Source organism: Salmo salar, chromosome ssa18 (assembly GCF_905237065.1).
Source record: "Salmo salar chromosome ssa18, Ssal_v3.1, whole genome shotgun sequence".
Taxonomy (NCBI): Eukaryota; Metazoa; Chordata; class Actinopteri; order Salmoniformes; family Salmonidae; genus Salmo; species Salmo salar.
Genome location: NC_059459.1, coordinates 82,849,454 through 82,868,332, shown reverse-complemented (window position 1 = coordinate 82,868,332; position 18,879 = coordinate 82,849,454). Strand labels below are relative to the sequence as shown.

Below are 18,879 nucleotides of genomic sequence, written 5' to 3'. Positions count from 1 at the left end.
GACAGAGAACGAGCACGCTGGGTTTTTATTTATTTATTTAATTAATTAATTTTTTTTAATAAAGCTTCGTAGTTGAAAATAAACTTCCAATTTTATAAATAGATAACTCACATATATTAGAATTGTTCGACAAAAACAAATGTTTTTTTTTTTTTGTTCTTCATCCAGTTGTTTCAAGAATGGATGATAAAATGGGACAATATAAGACAGAGTCACAGGGGACAGTTGTGTATCTCAGCATCATTAGAATATCTTTGATAAAATCCTGCCAAACCAATCAGTGGATAGAAAAGGCTTCGGTGCTGTCACGGCACAAAACATAAAACAGGAACGAACACTCCGACAAGAGAAATTACTTGGGGAGTCTGCCTTTGATTGGTTCATCTTGTTAGAAAGAGGCGGGTTCTGAAGTTCTGCCGCGTTCAAGTGCTATTGGAAACTCGCAACTTCCCGAGTTAAACTTGAACGTATGTTATTTGCGTAGAGCTATCTATCTATCTATTGATTGATTGATTGATTGATTCTCATACTTCTCAAAAGAGGGAAACTCAGGATCATCTTTCACCAATGAGTTAGTTAGCAAGTCAGACGGGAAGCTGGTCTTCTGTTTGAAAACAGATGGCGTATCAAGTGGAGATGAGGGTGAGAAGGATTGGTTTTACGGTGGTGAATATAAGTAGTAGTGGAATCCTAGTAAATCCAAAATAAATTCGGTTTATTTTTTTGGGGGGTCGGAGTGAGGGTTTTGAATCGATGTTGTTACCTGGGAGATCCGTTTGAATTGTCTATAAGAAATCGTGTGTGCGTTGGATGAGGTGGCGTCGGTGAGAGTAACGGGAAGTGGGCTTGTTGTGGTTTTCTGTGTATCCGTGAAACAGAAGGAGCGTAGTCTGCGCCTCAAGAAGATATCAGACTGGAATGTGTCGCGTTGGTCTTCGAAGCAGCACACCTATAAAAGGGGTTTATCTCTGAATGCCAAGGAAATACGTTAAGAATTGGATCAATTGGTTGGTGCACAAACTAGCGGTTCTGGGGGGGGGGGTGTAAGGCTACCTGTCTGCCAATTGAAGCTCAACAGAAGTTGGGTGATGCAACAAGACAACAACAGAATGGCTTCAACAGAAGAAAATACGCCTTCTCGAGTGGCCCAGTCAGAGTCCTGACCTCAACCTGATTTGAGATGCTGTGGTATGACCTCAAGAGAGCGGTTCACACCAGACATCTCAAGAATATTGCTGATCTGAAACAGTTTTGTAAAGAGGAATGGTCCAAAATTCCTCCTGGCCGTTGTGCAGGTCTGATCGTCAACAACAGAAAACGTTTGGTTGAGGTTATCGCTGCCAAAGGAGGGTCAATCAGTTATTAAATCCAAGGTTTCACATACTTTTCCCACCCTGCACTGTGAATGTTTACACGGTGTGTTCAATAAAGACATGTATAATTGTTTGTGTTTTATTCGTTTATTAGTGTGTTATTAGTTTAAGCAGACTGTGTTTTGTCTGTTGTTGTGACTTAGATGAAGATCAGATCAAATGTTATGACCAATTTATGCAGAAATCCAGGTAATTCCAAAGGGTTCACATACTTTTTCACATACCCCCTGTATATACTGGGTGGTGTCAGAGGACTGGACCGGTACCCCCTGTATATACTGGGTGGTGTCAGGACTGGACCGGTACCCCCTGTATATACTGGGTGGTGTCAGGACTGGACCGGTACCCCCTGTATATACTGGGTGGTGTCAGAGGACTGGACCGGTACCCCCTGTATATACTGGGTGGTGTCAGAGGACTGGACCGGTACCCCCTGTATATACTGGGTGGTGTCAGAGGACTGGACCGGTACCCCCTGTATATACTGGGTGGTGTCAGAGGACTGGACCGGTACCCCTGTATATACTGGGTGGTGTCAGAGGACTGGACCGGTACCCCCTGTATATACTGGGTGGTGTCAGAGGACTGGACCGGTACCCCCTGTATATACTGGGTGGTGTCAGAGGACTGGACCGGTACCCCTGTATATACTGGGTGGTGTCAGGACTGGACCGGTACCCCCTGTATATACTGGGTGGTGTCAGAGGACTGGACCGGTACCCCCTGTATATACTGGGTGGTGTCAGGACTGGACCGGTACCCCCTGTATATACTGGGTGGTGTCAGAGGACTGGACCGGTACCCCCTGTATATACTGGGTGGTGTCAGATGACTGGACCGGTACCCCCTGTATATACTGGGTGGTGTCAGAGGACTGGACCGGTACCCCCTGTATATACTGGGTGGTGTCAAGACTGGACCGGTACCCCCTGTATATACTGGGTGGTGTCAGAGGACTGGACCGGTACCCCCTGTATATACTAGGTGGTGTCAGAGGACTGGACCGGTACCCCCTGTATATACTAGGTGGTGTCAGAGGACTGGACCGGTACCCCCTGTATATACTAGGTGGTGTCAGAGGACTGGACCGGTACCCCCTGTATATACTAGGTGGTGTCAGAGGACTGGACCGGTACCCCCTGTATATACTAGGTGGTGTCAGAGGACTGGACCGGTACCCCTGTATATACTAGGTGGTGTCAGAGGACTGGACCGGTACCCCCTGTATATACTAGGTGGTGTCAGAGGACTGGACCGGTACCCCCTGTATATACTAGGTGGTGTCAGAGGACTGGACCGGTACCCCCTGTATATACTAGGTGGTGTCAGAGGACTGGACCGGTACCCCCTGTATATACTAGGTGGTGTCAGAGGACTGGACCGGTACCCCCTGTATATACTAGGTGGTGTCAGAGGACTGGACCGGTACCCCCTGTATATACTAGGTGGTGTCAGAGGACTGGACCGGTACCCCCTGTATATACTAGGTGGTGTCAGAGGACTGCACCGGTACCCCCTGTATATACTAGGTGGTGTCAGAGGACTGGACCGGTACCCCCTGTATATACTAGGTGGTGTCAGAGGACTGGACCGGTACCCCCTGTATATACTAGGTGGTGTCAGAGGACTGGACCGGTACCCCCTGTATTTAAACTAGGTGGTGTCAGAGGACTGGACCGGTACCCCCTGTATATACTAGGTGGCGTCAGAGGACTGGACCGGTACCCCCTGTATATACTAGGTGGTGTCAGAGGACTGGACCGGTACCCCCTGTATATAATAGGTGGTGTCAGAGGACTGGACCGGTACCCCCTGTATATACTAGGTGGTGTCAGAGGACTGGACCGGTACCCCCTGTATATACTAGGTGGTGTCAGAGGCTGGACCGGTACCCCCTGTATTTAAACTAGGTGGTGTCAGAGGACTGGACCGGTACCCCCTGTATATACTAGGTGGTGTCAGAGGACTGGATCGGTACCCCTGTATATACTAGGTGGTGTCAGAGGACTGGACCGGTACCCCCTGTATATACTAGGTGGTGTCAGAGGACTGGACCGGTACCCCCTGTATATACTAGGTGGTGTCAGAGGACTGCACCGGTACCCCCTGTATATACTAGGTGGTGTCAGAGGACTGGACCGGTACCCCCTGTATATACTAGGTGGTGTCAGAGGACTGGACCGGTACCCCCTGTATATACTGGGTGGTGTCAGAGGACTGGACCGGTACCCCCTGTATATACTAGGTGGTGTCAGAGGACTGGACCGGTACCCCCTGTATATACTAGGTGGTGTCAGAGGACTGCACCGGTACCCCCTGTATATACTAGGTGGTGTCAGAGGACTGGACCGGTACCCCCTGTATATACTAGGTGGTGTCAGAGGACTGGACCGGTACCCCCTGTATATACTAGGTGGTGTCAGAGGACTGGACCGGTACCCCCTGTATATACTAGGTGGTGTCAGAGGACTGGACCGGTACCCCCTGTATATACTAGGTGGTGTCAGAGGACTGGACCGGTACCCCCTGTATATACTAGGTGGTGTCAGAGGACTGCACCGGTACCCCCTGTATATACTAGGTGGTGTCAGAGGACTGGACCGGTACCCCCTGTATATACTAGGTGGTGTCAGAGGACTGCACCGGTACCCCCTGTATATACTAGGTGGTGTCAGAGGACTGGACCGGTACCCCCTGTATATACTAGGTGGTGTCAGAGGACTGGACCGGTACCCCCTGTATATACTAGGTGGTGTCAGAGGACTGGACCGGTACCCCCTGTATATACTAGGTGGTGTCAGAGGACTGGACCGGTACCCCCTGTATATACTAGGTGGTGTCAGAAGACTGGATCGGTACCCCCTGTATATACTAGGTGGTGTCAGAGGACTGGACCGGTACCCCCTGTATATACTAGGTGGTGTCAGAGGACTGGACCGGTACCCCCTGTATATACTAGGTGGTGTCAGAGGACTGGACCGGTACCCCCTGTATATACTAGGTGGTGTCAGAGGACTGGACCGGTACCCCCTGTATATACTAGGTGGTGTCAGAGGACTGGACCGGTACCCCCTGTATATACTAGGTGGTGTCAGAGGACTGGACCGGTACCCCCTGTATATACTAGGTGGTGTCAGAGGACTGGACCGGTACCCCCTGTATATACTAGGTGGTGTCAGAGGACTGGACCGGTACCCCCTGTATTTAAACTAGGTGGTGTCAGAGGACTGGACCGGTACCCCCTGTATATACTAGGTGGTGTCAGAGGACTGGACCGGTACCCCCTGTATTTAAACTAGGTGGTGTCAGAGGACTGGACCGGTACCCCCTGTATATACTAGGTGGTGTCAGAGGACTGGACCGGTACCCCCTGTATATACTAGGTGGTGTCAGAGGACTGGACCGGTACCCCCTGTATATACTAGGTGGTGTCAGAGGACTGGACCGGTACCCCCTGTATTTAAACTAGGTGGTGTCAGAGGACTGGACCGGTACCCCCTGTATATACTAGGTGGTGTCAGAGGACTGGACCGGTACCCCCTGTATATACTAGGTGGTGTCAGAGGACTGGACCGGTACCCCCTGTATATACTAGGTGGTGTCAGAGGACTGGACCGGTACCCCCTGTATTTAAACTAGGTGGTGTCAGAGGACTGGACCGGTACCCCCTGTATTTAAACTAGGTGGTGTCAGAGGACTGGACCGGTACCCCCTGTATATACTAGGTGGTGTCAGAGGACTGGACCGGTACCCCCTGTATATACTAGGTGGTGTCAGAGGACTGGACCGGTACCCCCTGTATATACTAGGTGGTGTCAGAGGACTGCACCGGTACCCCCTGTATATACTAGGTGGTGTCAGAGGACTGGACCGGTACCCCCTGTATATACTAGGTGGTGTCAGAGGACTGGACCGGTACCCCCTGTATATACTAGGTGGTGTCAGAGGACTGGACCGGTACCCCCCTGTATATACTAGGTGGTGTCAGAGGACTGGACCGGTACCCCCTGTATATACTAGGTGGTGTCAGAGGACTGGACCGGTACCCCCTGTATATACTAGGTGGTGTCAGAGGACTGGACCGGTACCCCCTGTATATACTAGGTGGTGTCAGAGGACTGGACCGGTACCCCCTGTATATACTGGGTGGTGTCAGAGGACTGGACCGGTACCCCCTGTATATACTGGGTGGTGTCAGAGGACTGGACCGGTACCCCCTGTATATACTAGGTGGTGTCAGAGGACTGGACCGGTACCCCCTGTATATACTAGGTGGTGTCAGAGGACTGGACCGGTACCCCCTGTATATACTAGGTGGTGTCAGAGGACTGGACCGGTACCCCCTGTATATACTAGGTGGTGTCAGAGGACTGGACCGGTACCCCCTGTATATACTAGGTGGTGTCAGAGGACTGGACCGGTACCCCTGTATATACTAGGTGGTGTCAGAGGACTGGACCGGTACCCCCTGTATATACTAGGTGGTGTCAGAGGACTGGACCGGTACCCCTGTATATACTGGGTGGTGTCAGAGGACTGGACCGGTACCCCCTGTATATACTGGGTGGTGTCAGAGGACTGGACCGGTACCCCCTGTATATACTAGGTGGTGTCAGAGGACTGGACCGGTACCCCCTGTATATACTAGGTGGTGTCAGAGGACTGGACCGGTACCCCCTGTATATACTAGGTGGTGTCAGAGGACTGGACCGGTACCCCCTGTATATACTAGGTGGTGTCAGAGGACTGGACCGGTACCCCCTGTATATACTGGGTGGTGTCAGAGGACTGGACCGGTACCCCCTGTATATACTGGGTGGTGTCAGAGGACTGGACCGGTACCCCCTGTATATACTAGGTGGTGTCAGAGGACTGGACCGGTACCCCCTGTATATACTAGGTGGTGTCAGAGGACTGGACCGGTACCCCCTGTATATACTAGGTGGTGTCAGAGGACTGGACCGGTACCCCCTTTATATACTAGGTGGTGTCAGAGGACTGGACCGGTACCCCCTGTATATACTAGGTGGTGTCAGAGGACTGGACCGGTACCCCCTGTATATACTAGGTGGTGTCAGAGGACTGGACCGGTACCCCCTGTATATACTAGGTGGTGTCAGAGGACTGGACCGGTACCCCCTGTATATACTAGGTGGTGTCAGAGGACTGGACCGGTACCCCCTGTATATACTAGGTGGTGTCAGAGGACTGGACCGGTACCCCCTGTATATACTAGGTGGTGTCAGAGGACTGGACCGGTACCCCCTGTATATACTAGGTGGTGTCAGAGGACTGGACCGGTACCCCCTGTATATAGCCTCGGTATTGTTATTTTGTTACTTTTATTTTTTTACTTTAGTTTATTTTGTAAATATTTTCTTAACTATTTCTTGAACTGCATTGTTGGTTAAGGGCTTGTAAGTGAGCATTTCATGGTAAAGTCTACCCTTGTTGTATTCGGCGCATGTGACAAACACACTTTGATTTGATCTAGCCTGGGCCACATATACAGTAGTGTGTAAGAGGTCATACAATAAGCTTTGTAGTGATTCCTATGTTGATGATGTAAATAATATTTGTTTATCTGAGGTGTGTAATGAGGAGCAACCAGACACTGCACTGGACACATTTATGAAATTACTTATTCCAGTTACTAATAAACACGCACCCATAAAGTAAAAATGACTGTAAAATCTGTTAAAACCCCTGTGGATTGATGAGGAAATGGAAAAGTGCTATTTGACCAAGAAGGAGAGTGATGAAGTGCTGCATCAGATGACCCGGCCTCCACAATGTAGAAAATAGTAAAAAATAAATAAAGACCTTGAATGAGCAGGCTGTTGTAAAACCTTGGATCGGGATATACATACGGGGCATCCGGAAAGTATTCAGACCCATTGACTTTGTCCAAATGTTGTTAAATTACAACCTTATTCTAAAATTGATTAAATTGTTTTTTTTCCCCCCTCATCAATCTACACACGATACACCATAATGACAAAGCAAAAACTGCTTTTTAGAATTTTTTGCTATTGTATTAAATATTAAAAACTGCAATATCACATTGATATAAGTATTCAGACCTTTTACTCAGTACTTTGTTGAAGCACCTTTGGCAGCGATTACAGCTTCTAGTCTTCTTGGGTATGATGCTACAAGCTTGGCAACACCTGTATTTGGGGAGTTTCTCCCATTCTTCTCTGCAGATCCTCTCAAGCTCTGTCAAGTTGGATGGGGAGCGTCGCTGCACAGCTATTTTCAGGTCTCTCCAGTGATGTTCGATCGGGTTCAAGTCCGGACTCTGGCTGGGACACTCAAGGACATTCAGAGACTTGTCCCGAAACCCACTCCTTGTCTTGGCTGAGTGCTGTGATAGAAAAATTACATATTTACCTGGTTTGTTTGATATTAATAGTTAGCAATTAATACTTAAGAAATAGGACATTTGTGTTCTATTTAATTCTGTGTTTCTGTAAAGAGGTTTCCACTCTAGCTTCCTGCAGTTAGTCTGGGCGTAGGGTCAAGGAAAAATGGGTTTTGCTAGAGATAGTTTGAGCTGACGATGGCTTGGTGGTAATTACCTACAGACGGCATTCCATAGACCAGATGTGTTGTGTGTGACCCAGATAGAGAGAGCCTGGAGGAGTTTGTCTCGTCTTCCTGGCATCTGGGAAACTAAGCCGGGTGTAGATAACCAAGGTGGCTTATGGGAAAGTTGGAAATTACTGACTAAGCATTTTTTAGGGTCTATAAAACATGTTTTTTCATTTTCAGTTGGGTTCTCAGCCTAACAGTCGAGATTGTCGGGTTGACGGTTTGATTATTGCAATAATTAATCAATATTAAATAAAGATGATTGTTTGAAGAAATGAGCAAGTCTCTCTCAGTACTGAATTTTCACGGCAGTGCTTAGGGTCGTTGTCCTGTTGGAAGGGGAACCTTCGCACCAGTCTGAGGTCCTGAGTGCTCTGGAGCAGGTTTTCATCAAGGATCTCTCTGTACTTTGCTCCGTTCATCTTTCCATCGATACTGACTAGTCTTATAGTCCCTGCCGCTGAAAAACATCCCCACTGCATGATGCTGCCGCCACCATGCTTCACCGTAGGGATGGTGCCAGGTTTCCTCCAGACGTGACGCTTGGCATTTAGGCCAAAGTGTTCAATCTTTGTTTCATCAGACCAGAGAATCTTGTTTCTCATGGTCTGAGAGTCCTTTAGGTGCCTTTTGGTAAACTCCAAGTGGGCTGTCATGTGTCTTTTACTGAGGAGTGGCTTCCGTCTGGCCACTCTACCATAAAGGTCTGACTGGTGGAGTGCTGCAGAGATGGTTGTCCTTCTGGAAGGTTCTCCCATCTCCACAGAGGAACTCTGGAGATCTGTCAGACTGACCATCGGGTTCTTGGTCAGCCCTTCTCCCCCAATTGCTCAGTTTGGCCGGGCGGCCAGCTCTAGGAAGAGTTTTGGTGGTTCCAATCTTAATCCATTGAAGAATAATGGAGGCCACTGTGTTCTTGGAGACCTTCAATGCTGCAACCGTTTTTTTGGTACCCTTCCCCAGATCTGTGCCTCGACACAATCCTGTCTCAGAGATCTATGGACAATTTCTTCCACAAGATGCACCTGAGCTCAAAGAGTCTGAATTTTTATGTCAATTAATCTAAAATCCTCTTTTTGCTTTGTCATTCTGGGGTATTGTGTGTAGATTGATTAGGAAAACATGTAATTTAATCAATTTTAGAATAAGTCTGTAACGTAACAAAATGTGGAATAAGTCAAGGGGTCTGAATACTTTCTGAAGGCACTCGACACGTCAGTGGAGGCTCCTCAGAGGAGGAAGGGGAGGACCATCCTCAGTGAATTTCATAAAAATAAAAATTGTAAAACATTAAAGTTATCCTTTTTAGATAAAACTATACTAAATATATTCACGCCAACAAATAATTGATTAAAACACACCATTTTGCAATGAAGGTCTACAGCCAACAGGTCTACAGTCAACAGCACTCTGTAGGGTAGCACCGAGGTGTAGCCTGAGGACAGCTAGCTTCCGTCCTCCTCTTGGCACATGGACTTCAATACAAAACCTAGGAGGCTCATGGTTCTCACCCCACCTTCCATAGACTTACACAGTAATTATGACAACATCCGGAGGACGTCCTCCAACCTGTCAGAGCTCTTGCAACATGAACTGACATGTTGTCCACCCAATCAAAGGATCAGAGAATGAATCTAGTACTGAAAGCATAAACTACAGATAGCTAACACTGCAGTGCATAAAATGTGGTGAGTAGTTGACTCAAAGAGAGAGACAATAGTTTAATTAACAGTTTTGAACAAAATAATTTCTTCAAAAAAGGATTAGCAAGAGTCATTTATTTTTCACTTTCATTAACTTAGCTAGCACATGCAGCTAGCTAGCTAGCTTAGCCTACTCAGAGGGATGTTAGCTAGCTAGCTATGACTATCCAACACAACACTGGAACCCTTCCAAGTCAAGGTAAGCTTTTGGTTTTATTAATTTATTGCCAACAGGGTTTACTAACGCTTTAGTTCTATTAGCTATTTTGACTATGACGTTACTTTAGCTAATATGGGGACAACGATGCAGGCTGTGTGTAGTGGTTATGATATGGTTTGGCTTGGAAACGTTTTTTACTCCTGGTCACATATAGCTGATGTGTTGTGCATTGAAGTCCACAAGGGGAAAAAGGTGAGAGGAGACGGTATAGACGCGAGAAGGAATACAACGTGGCTGCTATGAAAGTGAACTGTGTTTACGCGTAATCAGGGGTGTATTCGTTTCGACGATTCTGTTAAGTTTCTTAAACGGAAGCAAACGGAACAAAACGGGGATAAATATACCTGAATTTGTCCAATAGAAAACTCTCGTTTGGAACTGTTGGACTAAATGATGACACCCTAGATGCAGGTCAGACTGTGAAAGGCGGTATTGAATGTGTCACTGTCACCTCAAATGTTTCTCTCGTTGTAAATAAGGCCATGCTTATGAATAAATAAATCGTCCTCCCTCGTCATAAACGCCAGCGATATCCCATAATACGCCCCCTGATCACCACGGTAACACGTCCTGTTACCCAGAACCCCCGAGGTCAGAGGTCAACAGTATTGGTGTTATCACCCTTAAATCAGCCAATCAATGACCTGATTAAGACCTGAGTAATCAAAAGGTTGTAAATAATACAAAGTTCACAGTGTGTGTATTTGTTCGTGTGTGTGTGTTCAGTGTGTGTTCAGTGTGTGTTCAGTGTGTGTGTGTGTTCAGTGTGTGTGTGTGTGTGTGTGTGTGCGTGTTAGTGTGAGTGTGTTCAGTGTGTGTGTGTGCGTGCGTGCGTGTGTGTGTGTTAGTGTGTTCAGTGTGTGTGTGTGTGTTCAGTGTGTGTGTGTGTGTGTGTGTGCGCGCGCGTGTGTGTGTGTGTTAGTGTGAGTGTGTTCAGTGTGTGTGCGTGCGTGCGTGCGTGCGTGTGTGTGTGTGTGAGTGTGTTCAGTGTGTGTGTGTGTGTGTGTGTGTGTGTGTGTGTGTGTGTGTGTGTGTGTGTGTGTGTGTTCAGTGTGTGTGTGTTCAGTGTGTGTGTGTGTGTGTTCAGTGTGTGTGTGTGTGTGTTCAGTGTGTGTGTGTGTGTGTTCAGTGTGTGTGTGTTCAGTGTGTGTGTGTGTGTGTTCAGTGTGTGTGTGTTCAGTGTGTGTGTGTGTGTGTGTGTGTGTGTGTGCTCCTCTCACAGAACAGAAACAGAAACATGGAATAATGTTGTTCAGGTCTACTGTAATGGTTCTATTAAAGACATGGACCCAACATTCAGACATGTTACTAACTAATAAATACATGACAACCCCCCTCACTTCCCCCAGACAACCCCCCCTCACTTCCCCCAGACAACCCCCTCACTTCCCCCAGACAACCCCCCTCACTTCCCCCAGACAACCCCCCCTCACTTCCCCCAGACAACCCCCCTCACTTCCCCCAGACAACCCCCCTCACTTCCCCCAGACAACCCCCCTCACTTCCCCCAGACAACCCCCCTCACTTCCCCCAGACAACCCCCCTCACTTCCCCCAGACAACCCCCCTCACTTCCCCCAGACAACCCCCTCACTTCCCCCAGACAACCCCTCACTTCCCCCAGACAACCCCCCCTCACTTCCCCCAGACAACCCCCTCACTTCCCCCAGACAATCCCACCCCCCAAAATGTGTGTGCGTGCCTGTTTGGTTTGCGTGCGGTGTGTGTGTGTGTGTGTGTGTGTGTGTGTGTGTGTGTGTGTGTTATGCAGCGCGGGGGCTGAAGAAGGGCAGGGCTCTGATGTAGAGGTCCAGTCTCGTAGAGAAGATGTCAGAGGACAGCTGCTCCCCCAGAACACACAGAGGATTCTTCACTATGTACTCTACATACAGCTGGAATAGAGAGACAGAGGTTATAATACTACATACAGCTGGAATAGAGAGACAGAGGCTATAATACTACATGCAGCTGGAATAGAGAAATAAAGAGGTTATAATACTACATACAGCTGGAATAGAGAGACAGAGGTTATAATACTACATACAGCTGGAATAGAGAGACAGAGGCTATAATACTACATACAGCTGGAATAGAGAGACAGAGGTTATAATACTACATACAGCTGGAATAGAGAGACAGAGGTTATAATACTACATACAGCTGGAATAGAGAGACAGAGGTTATAATACTACATACAGCTGGAATAGAGAGACAGAGGTTATAATACTACATACAGCTGGAATAGAGAGACAGAGGCTATAATACTACATGCAGCTGGAATAGAGAAATAAAGAGGTTATAATACTACATACAGCTGGAATAGAGAGACAGAGGTTATAATACTACATACAGCTGGAATAGAGAGACAGAGGTTATAATACTACATACAGCTGGAATAGAGAGACAGAGGCTATAATACTACATGCAGCTGGAATAGAGAAATAAAGAGGTTATAATACTACATACAGCTGGAATAGAGAGACAGAGGTTATAATACTACATACAGCTGGAATAGAGAGACAGAGGCTATAATACTACATACAGCTGGAATAGAGAGACAGAGGTTATAATACTACATACAGCTGGAATAGAGAGACAGAGGTTATAATACTACATACAGCTGGAATAGAGAGACAGAGGTTATAATACTACATACAGCTGGAATAGAGAGACAGAGGTTATAATACTACATACAGCTGGAATAGAGAGACAGAGGCTATAATACTACATGCAGCTGGAATAGAGAAATAAAGAGGTTATAATACTACATACAGCTGGAATAGAGAGACAGAGGTTATAATACTACATACAGCTGGAATAGAGAGACAGAGGTTATAATACTACATACAGCTGGAATAGAGAGACAGAGGCTATAATACTACATGCAGCTGGAATAGAGAAATAAAGAGGTTATAATACTACATACAGCTGGAATAGAGAGACAGAGGTTATAATACTACATACAGCTGGAATAGAGAGACAGAGGCTATAATACTACATACAGCTGGAATAGAGAGACAGAGGTTATAATACTACATACAGCTGGAATAGAGAGACAGAGGTTATAATACTACATACAGCTGGAATAGAGAGACAGAGGTTATAATACTACATACAGCTGGAATAGAGAGACAGAGGCTATAATACTACATGCAGCTGGAATAGAGAAATAAAGAGGTTATAATACTACATACAGCTGGAATAGAGAGACAGAGGTTATAATACTACATACAGCTGGAATAGAGAGACAGAGGTTATAATACTACATACAGCTGGAATAGAGAGACAGAGGCTATAATACTACATGCAGCTGGAATAGAGAAATAAAGAGGTTATAATACTACATACAGCTGGAATAGAGAGACAGAGGCTATAATACTACATACAGCTGGAATAGAGAGACAGGGGTTATAATACTACATACAGCTGGAATAGAGAGACAGAGGTTATAATACTACATACAGCTGGAATAGAGAGACAGAGGTTATAATACTACATACAGCTGGAATAGAGAGACAGAGGTTATAATACTACATACAGCTGGAATAGAGAGACAGAGGCTATAATACTACATGCAGCTGGAATAGAGAAATAAAGAGGTTATAATACTACATACAGCTGGAATAGAGAGACAGAGGTTATAATACTACATACAGCTGGAATAGAGAGACAGAGGTTATAATACTACATACAGCTGGAATAGAGAGACAGAGGCTATAATACTACATGCAGCTGGAATAGAGAAATAAAGAGGTTATAATACTACATACAGCTGGAATAGAGAGACAGAGGCTATAATACTACATACAGCTGGAATAGAGAGACAGGGGTTATAATACTACATACAGCTGGAATAGAGAGACAGAGGTTATAATACTACATACAGCTGGAATAGAGAGACAGAGGTTATAATACTACATACAGCTGGAATAGAGAGACAGAGGTTATAACACACAGAGGATTCTTCACTATGTACTCTACATACAGTGAGAGTGGAAGAGAGAGGAGAGAGATACTGGGTTACTTACCGTGCTGTATATCTGGTGCAGTATATCTCTTACCCCCCCATGCTTACCGTGCTGTATATCTGGTGCAGTATATCTGGTGCAGTATATCTCTTACCGTGCTGTATATCTGGTGCAGTATATCTCTCACCGTGCTGTATATCTGGTGCAGTATATCTCTAGCCGTGCTGTATATCTGGTGCAGTATATCTCTAGCCGTGCTGTATATCTGGTGCAGTATATCTCTAGCCGTGCTGTATATCTGGTGCAGTATATCTCTAGCCGTGCTGTATATCTGGTGCAGTATATCTCTAGCCGTGCTGTATATCTGGTGCAGTATATCTCTTACCGTGCTGTATATCTCTTACCCCCCCATGCTTACCGTGCTGTATATCTGGTGCAGTATATCTCTCACCGTGCTGTATATCTGGTGCAGTATATCTCTCACCGTGCTGTATATCTGGTGCAGTATATCTGGTGCTGTATATCTGGTGCTGTATATCTGGTGCTGTATATCTCTCACCGTGCTGTATATCTGGTGCAGTATATCTGGTGCAGTATATCTCTAGCCGTGCTGTATATCTGGTGCAGTATATCTCTTACCGTGCTGTATATCTGGTGCAGTATATCTCTCACCGTGCTGTATATCTGGTGCAGTATATCTCTCACCGTGCTGTATATCTGGTGCAGTATATCTCTTACCGTGCTGTATATCTGGTGCAGTATATCTCTAGCCGTGCTGTATATCTGGTGCAGTATATCTCTAGCCGTGCTGTATATCTGGTGCAGTATATCTCTAGCCGTGCTGTATATCTGGTGCAGTATATCTCTTAGCGTGCTGTATATCTGGTGCAGTATATCTCTAGCCGTGCTGTATATCTGGTGCAGTATATCTCTAGCCGTGCTGTATATCTGGTGCAGTATATCTCTCACCGTGCTGTATATCTGGTGCAGTATATCTCTAGCCGTGCTGTATATCTGGTGCAGTATATCTCTCACCGTGCTGTATATCTGGTGCAGTATATCTCTTACCGTGCTGTATATCTGGTGCAGTATATCTCTTACCGTGCTGTATATCTGGTGCAGTACATCTCTTACCATGCTGTATATCTGGTGCAGTACATCTCTTACCGTGCTGTATATCTGGTGCAGTACATCTCTTACCGTGCTGTATATCTGGTGCAGTATATCTCTTACCGTGCTGTATATCTGGTGCAGTATATCTCTTACCGTGCTGTATATCTGGTGCAGTATATCTCTAGCCGTGCTGTATATCTGGTGCAGTATATCTCTTACCGTGCTGTATATCTGGTGCAGTATATCTGGTGCAGTATATCTCTTACCGTGCTGTATATCTGGTGCAGTATATCTCTCACCGTGCTGTATATCTGGTGCAGTATATCTCTAGCCGTGCTGTATATCTGGTGCAGTATATCTCTCACCGTGCTGTATATCTGGTGCAGTATATCTCTAGCCGTGCTGTATATCTGGTGCAGTATATCTCTTACCGTGCTGTATATCTGGTGCAGTATATCTCTCACCGTGCTGTATATCTGGTGCAGTATATCTCTTACCGTGCTGTATATCTGGTGCAGTATATCTCTAGCGTTGGGAACTCCCAGGTCTGTGTTCATTATGATCTTGATGCCAGTAGCTGTCTCGTAGTAGTGGAGTTTATACTTGCTGGTCTGAAAGGTCAGGAAACCATCCTTCCTGTGGAGGGGTTAAGGGTAAACGACAGCGTGAAGGAAGCTGCACAGGCTACTAAACCGTCGTACGACGACTCAGAGAAAATCTTCAGACTTCCAATAGTTGAATACATGATTTAAGAGGATGACCATTCAAGACTAATGTTAACACACACCACCCACCTACCTACCCACCCATACCACCCACACCACCTACCCACCCATACCACCTACCTACCTACCCATACCACCCACACCACCCATACCACCTACCCACACCACCTACCTACCCATACCACCCATACTCCCCACACCACCTACCCACCCATACCACCTACCCACACCACCCATACCACCCACACCACCTACCCACCCATACCACCCATACAACCCATACCACCTACCTACCCACACCACCCACACCCCCATACCACCCATACCCCCCACACCACCCATACCCCCACACCACCTACCCACCCATACCCCCCACACCACCCATACCCCCCACACACCACACCACCTACCTACCCATACCACCCATACCATACCACCCACACCACCCACTCTCAAGGATACATATCCAGGGGAGACATCTTGCTGCAGAAGGATCTAATGGAGAACAGCATCCCATACATCAGCTTAAACTCCTGAGAGAGAGAAGGGAGAGAGAGAGAGAAGGGGGAGAGAGAGAGAGACAGAGAAGGGAGAGAGAGAGAGAGAGAGAGAGAGAGAAGGGAGAGAGAGCGAGAGAGAGAGAGAGAGACAGAGAAGGGAGAGAGAGAGAGAGACAGAGAGAAGGGAGAGAGAGAGAGAGACAGAGAGAAGGGAGAGAGAGCGAGAGACAGAGACAGAGAAGGGAGAGAGAGAGAGAGACAGAGACAGAGAAGGGAGAGAGAGAGAGAGACAGAGAGAGAGAGAGACAGAGACAGAGAAGGGAGAGAGAGAGAGAGACAGAGAGAAGGGAGAGAGAGCGAGAGAGAGAGAGAGAGAGACAGAGAGAAGGGAGAGAGAGAAAGGGGAGCGAGAGAAGGGAGAGAGAAGGGGGAGAGAGACGTGAGGGAGAGAGAAACCAGTCTAGACAATTGTATCACTTCTGTTACAATAAAGCCTGTATGAAACAAGTCTGTATGGATGGTTATGAAGACTCTTTATAAACACTGTATGAAAAACTATGTAGTCTATACGAAACACTATGAAGTCTGTATGAAATAATATGAAGCATGTATGAAACTGAAAAACTATGACGCATGAATTAAGCGTTATGAAGCATGTATGTCACATTATGCCTGCTGTCTCACCTCCTCCTTGGAGATGCCGGCCTGTTTCTTGCGGTTCCACTCCCCATAGTGCAAACAGCTTCCGTTACGATCAAAGATGTACAGGTTATGAACCGTCATCTATACAGGGGTCAGAGGTTAAAGGTTAAAGCTTCACTTAGACCACAACTGGTGACATTGTGAATCCTTTATATTGCATTTTTAGCCATGCGGTGGCTAGCTATGAAATTACCCTTATTATGTAGTGCAAGACAGAGCAAGCAATAAATACTTCGATATTTGTAATTATTTTTGGACTCTCCTTTTACTAAATATTCTCCTTGCAACTAGCTACAATATAAACGACTGTGTGTGTGTGTGTGTGTGTGTGTGTGTGATGCGTGATGCCATTGAGCTAACGTTAGCTAGGTAGCTAAACATTCAAGAGAGATATCTAATTACACTGCGCTGTCTGTGTCGTTACTAGCATTCTCTAACTTCGAAAAATAACTAACAAATAACCATTAATAAAGAGAATTTTTGTCGAGAATCAACAAAAAAAACTGTTAACCTTTTTCTCTTCCTGTTTCTTCCAGAAATACCCCCAAAAGAGACGCCTCTTCTACTGCCTGACGATAAATAAATAAAAATCTGTCAAAACTCTTTCTGTTCCGGGTATGAAAGCAATGATTGGAAAGAGAGCAAAAAATACTATAAGTATAAAATAGTATGTCTGTTTGTGCTACTATTTTACACATCAAGATATAATTTGTGCGATAATTTCAGAAAGGCACTCCGTGAACTGCGTTGTTTTGTCACGCTACAGGAGGAGATGCGCTTCTTGCGTACAAGAACTCGACTATTTCTTCCGTATCTTCGGTATTCACGTAGACGTGTACGCCGGGTTGCCATGTTCACTGTTTTCTGGCTAATTTTGAAAACGATGTCGGAGTGCCATTGCACCGCGGCCGCAATGGCAATTTCTTAAAAATATATACCTAACAAAAATATAAACGCAACAATTTCAACGATTTTACTGAGTTACAGCTTATATGAAGAAATAAGTCAATTCATTAGGCCCTAATGTATGGAATTTCACATGACTCGGGGTGCCGCCATGGGGTGGGCATAGGCCCACCCACTTGGGAGCCGGGCCCAGCCAATCAGAATGAGTTTTCCCCACAAAAAGGCTTTATTACAGACAGAAATACACCTCAGTTTCATCAGCTGTCTCAGACGGTCCCACAGGTGAAGAATTTTATGTGGCGTAGTTACACATGGTCTGCATTTGTGAGGCCAGTTGGACGTACTGCCAAATTCTCTAAAACAACGTTGGAGGCGGCTTATGGTAGAGAAATTAACATTCAATTAAAAGGCAACAGCTCAGGTGGACATTCCTGCAGTCAGCATGTCAATTGTCCGCTCCCTCAAAACTTGAGACATCTGTGGCATTGTGTTGTGTGACAAAACGGCACAATTTAGTGGTATTTTATTGTCCCCCAGCACAAGGTGCACCTATGTAATGATCATGCTGTTTAATCAGCTTCTTGATATGCCACACCTGTCAGGCGGATGGATTATCTTGGCAAAGGAGAAACGCTCACTAACAGGATGTAAACACATTTGTGCACAGAATTTGAGAGAAATTTGCTTTTTGTCCGAATGGAACATTTCTGGGATCTTTTATTTCAGCTCATGAAACATGAGACCAACATTTTACATGTTGCATTTATATTGTTGTTCAGTGTATATTTCACTGTGACCTGCTGCTTCTGACTATCAGGCAGTGAGTGAGTGAGTGAGTGAGAGAGTGAGTGAGTGAGAGAGTGAGAGAGTGAGTGAGTGAGTGGGTGAGTGAAGTGAGTGAAGTGAGTGACTGAGTGTCACGGTTGTCGTTGGAAATGGAGGACCAAAACGCAGCAGGTATGTGTATGCTCATCTTGCTCTTTTAATAAATACAAAATGAACACCAAAATAACAAAGAACGAACGATCAACAACAAACAGTCTGGTAAGGCACAAGGCTAAACACAGAATAATCAC

At 46.1% G+C, this 18,879-nt stretch overlaps 1 protein-coding gene across 2 annotated transcripts; it reads right to left on the bottom strand.

The window, feature by feature from the left end:
* Positions 1-11,644: 11,644 nt before the first annotated feature.
* Positions 11,645-17,646, bottom strand: trappc1 (trafficking protein particle complex subunit 1). Of its 2 annotated transcripts, none has more exons than XM_045701722.1 (5): positions 17,409-17,646; positions 16,880-16,978; positions 16,158-16,228; positions 15,468-15,606; positions 11,645-11,781 (listed from the first exon to the last, which is right to left on the bottom strand). In XM_045701722.1, the coding sequence occupies exons 2-5, from the start codon at positions 16,976-16,978 to the stop codon at positions 11,653-11,655; spliced, it is 438 nt and encodes a 145-aa protein (XP_045557678.1). In that variant the 5' UTR covers positions 17,409-17,646; the 3' UTR covers positions 11,645-11,652. The 2 variants fall into 2 exon arrangements, with proteins under 2 accessions (XP_045557678.1, XP_045557679.1); XM_045701723.1 differs by lacking the exon at positions 17,409-17,646 and adding an exon at positions 17,091-17,381.
* Positions 17,647-18,879: the final 1,233 nt, after the last annotated feature.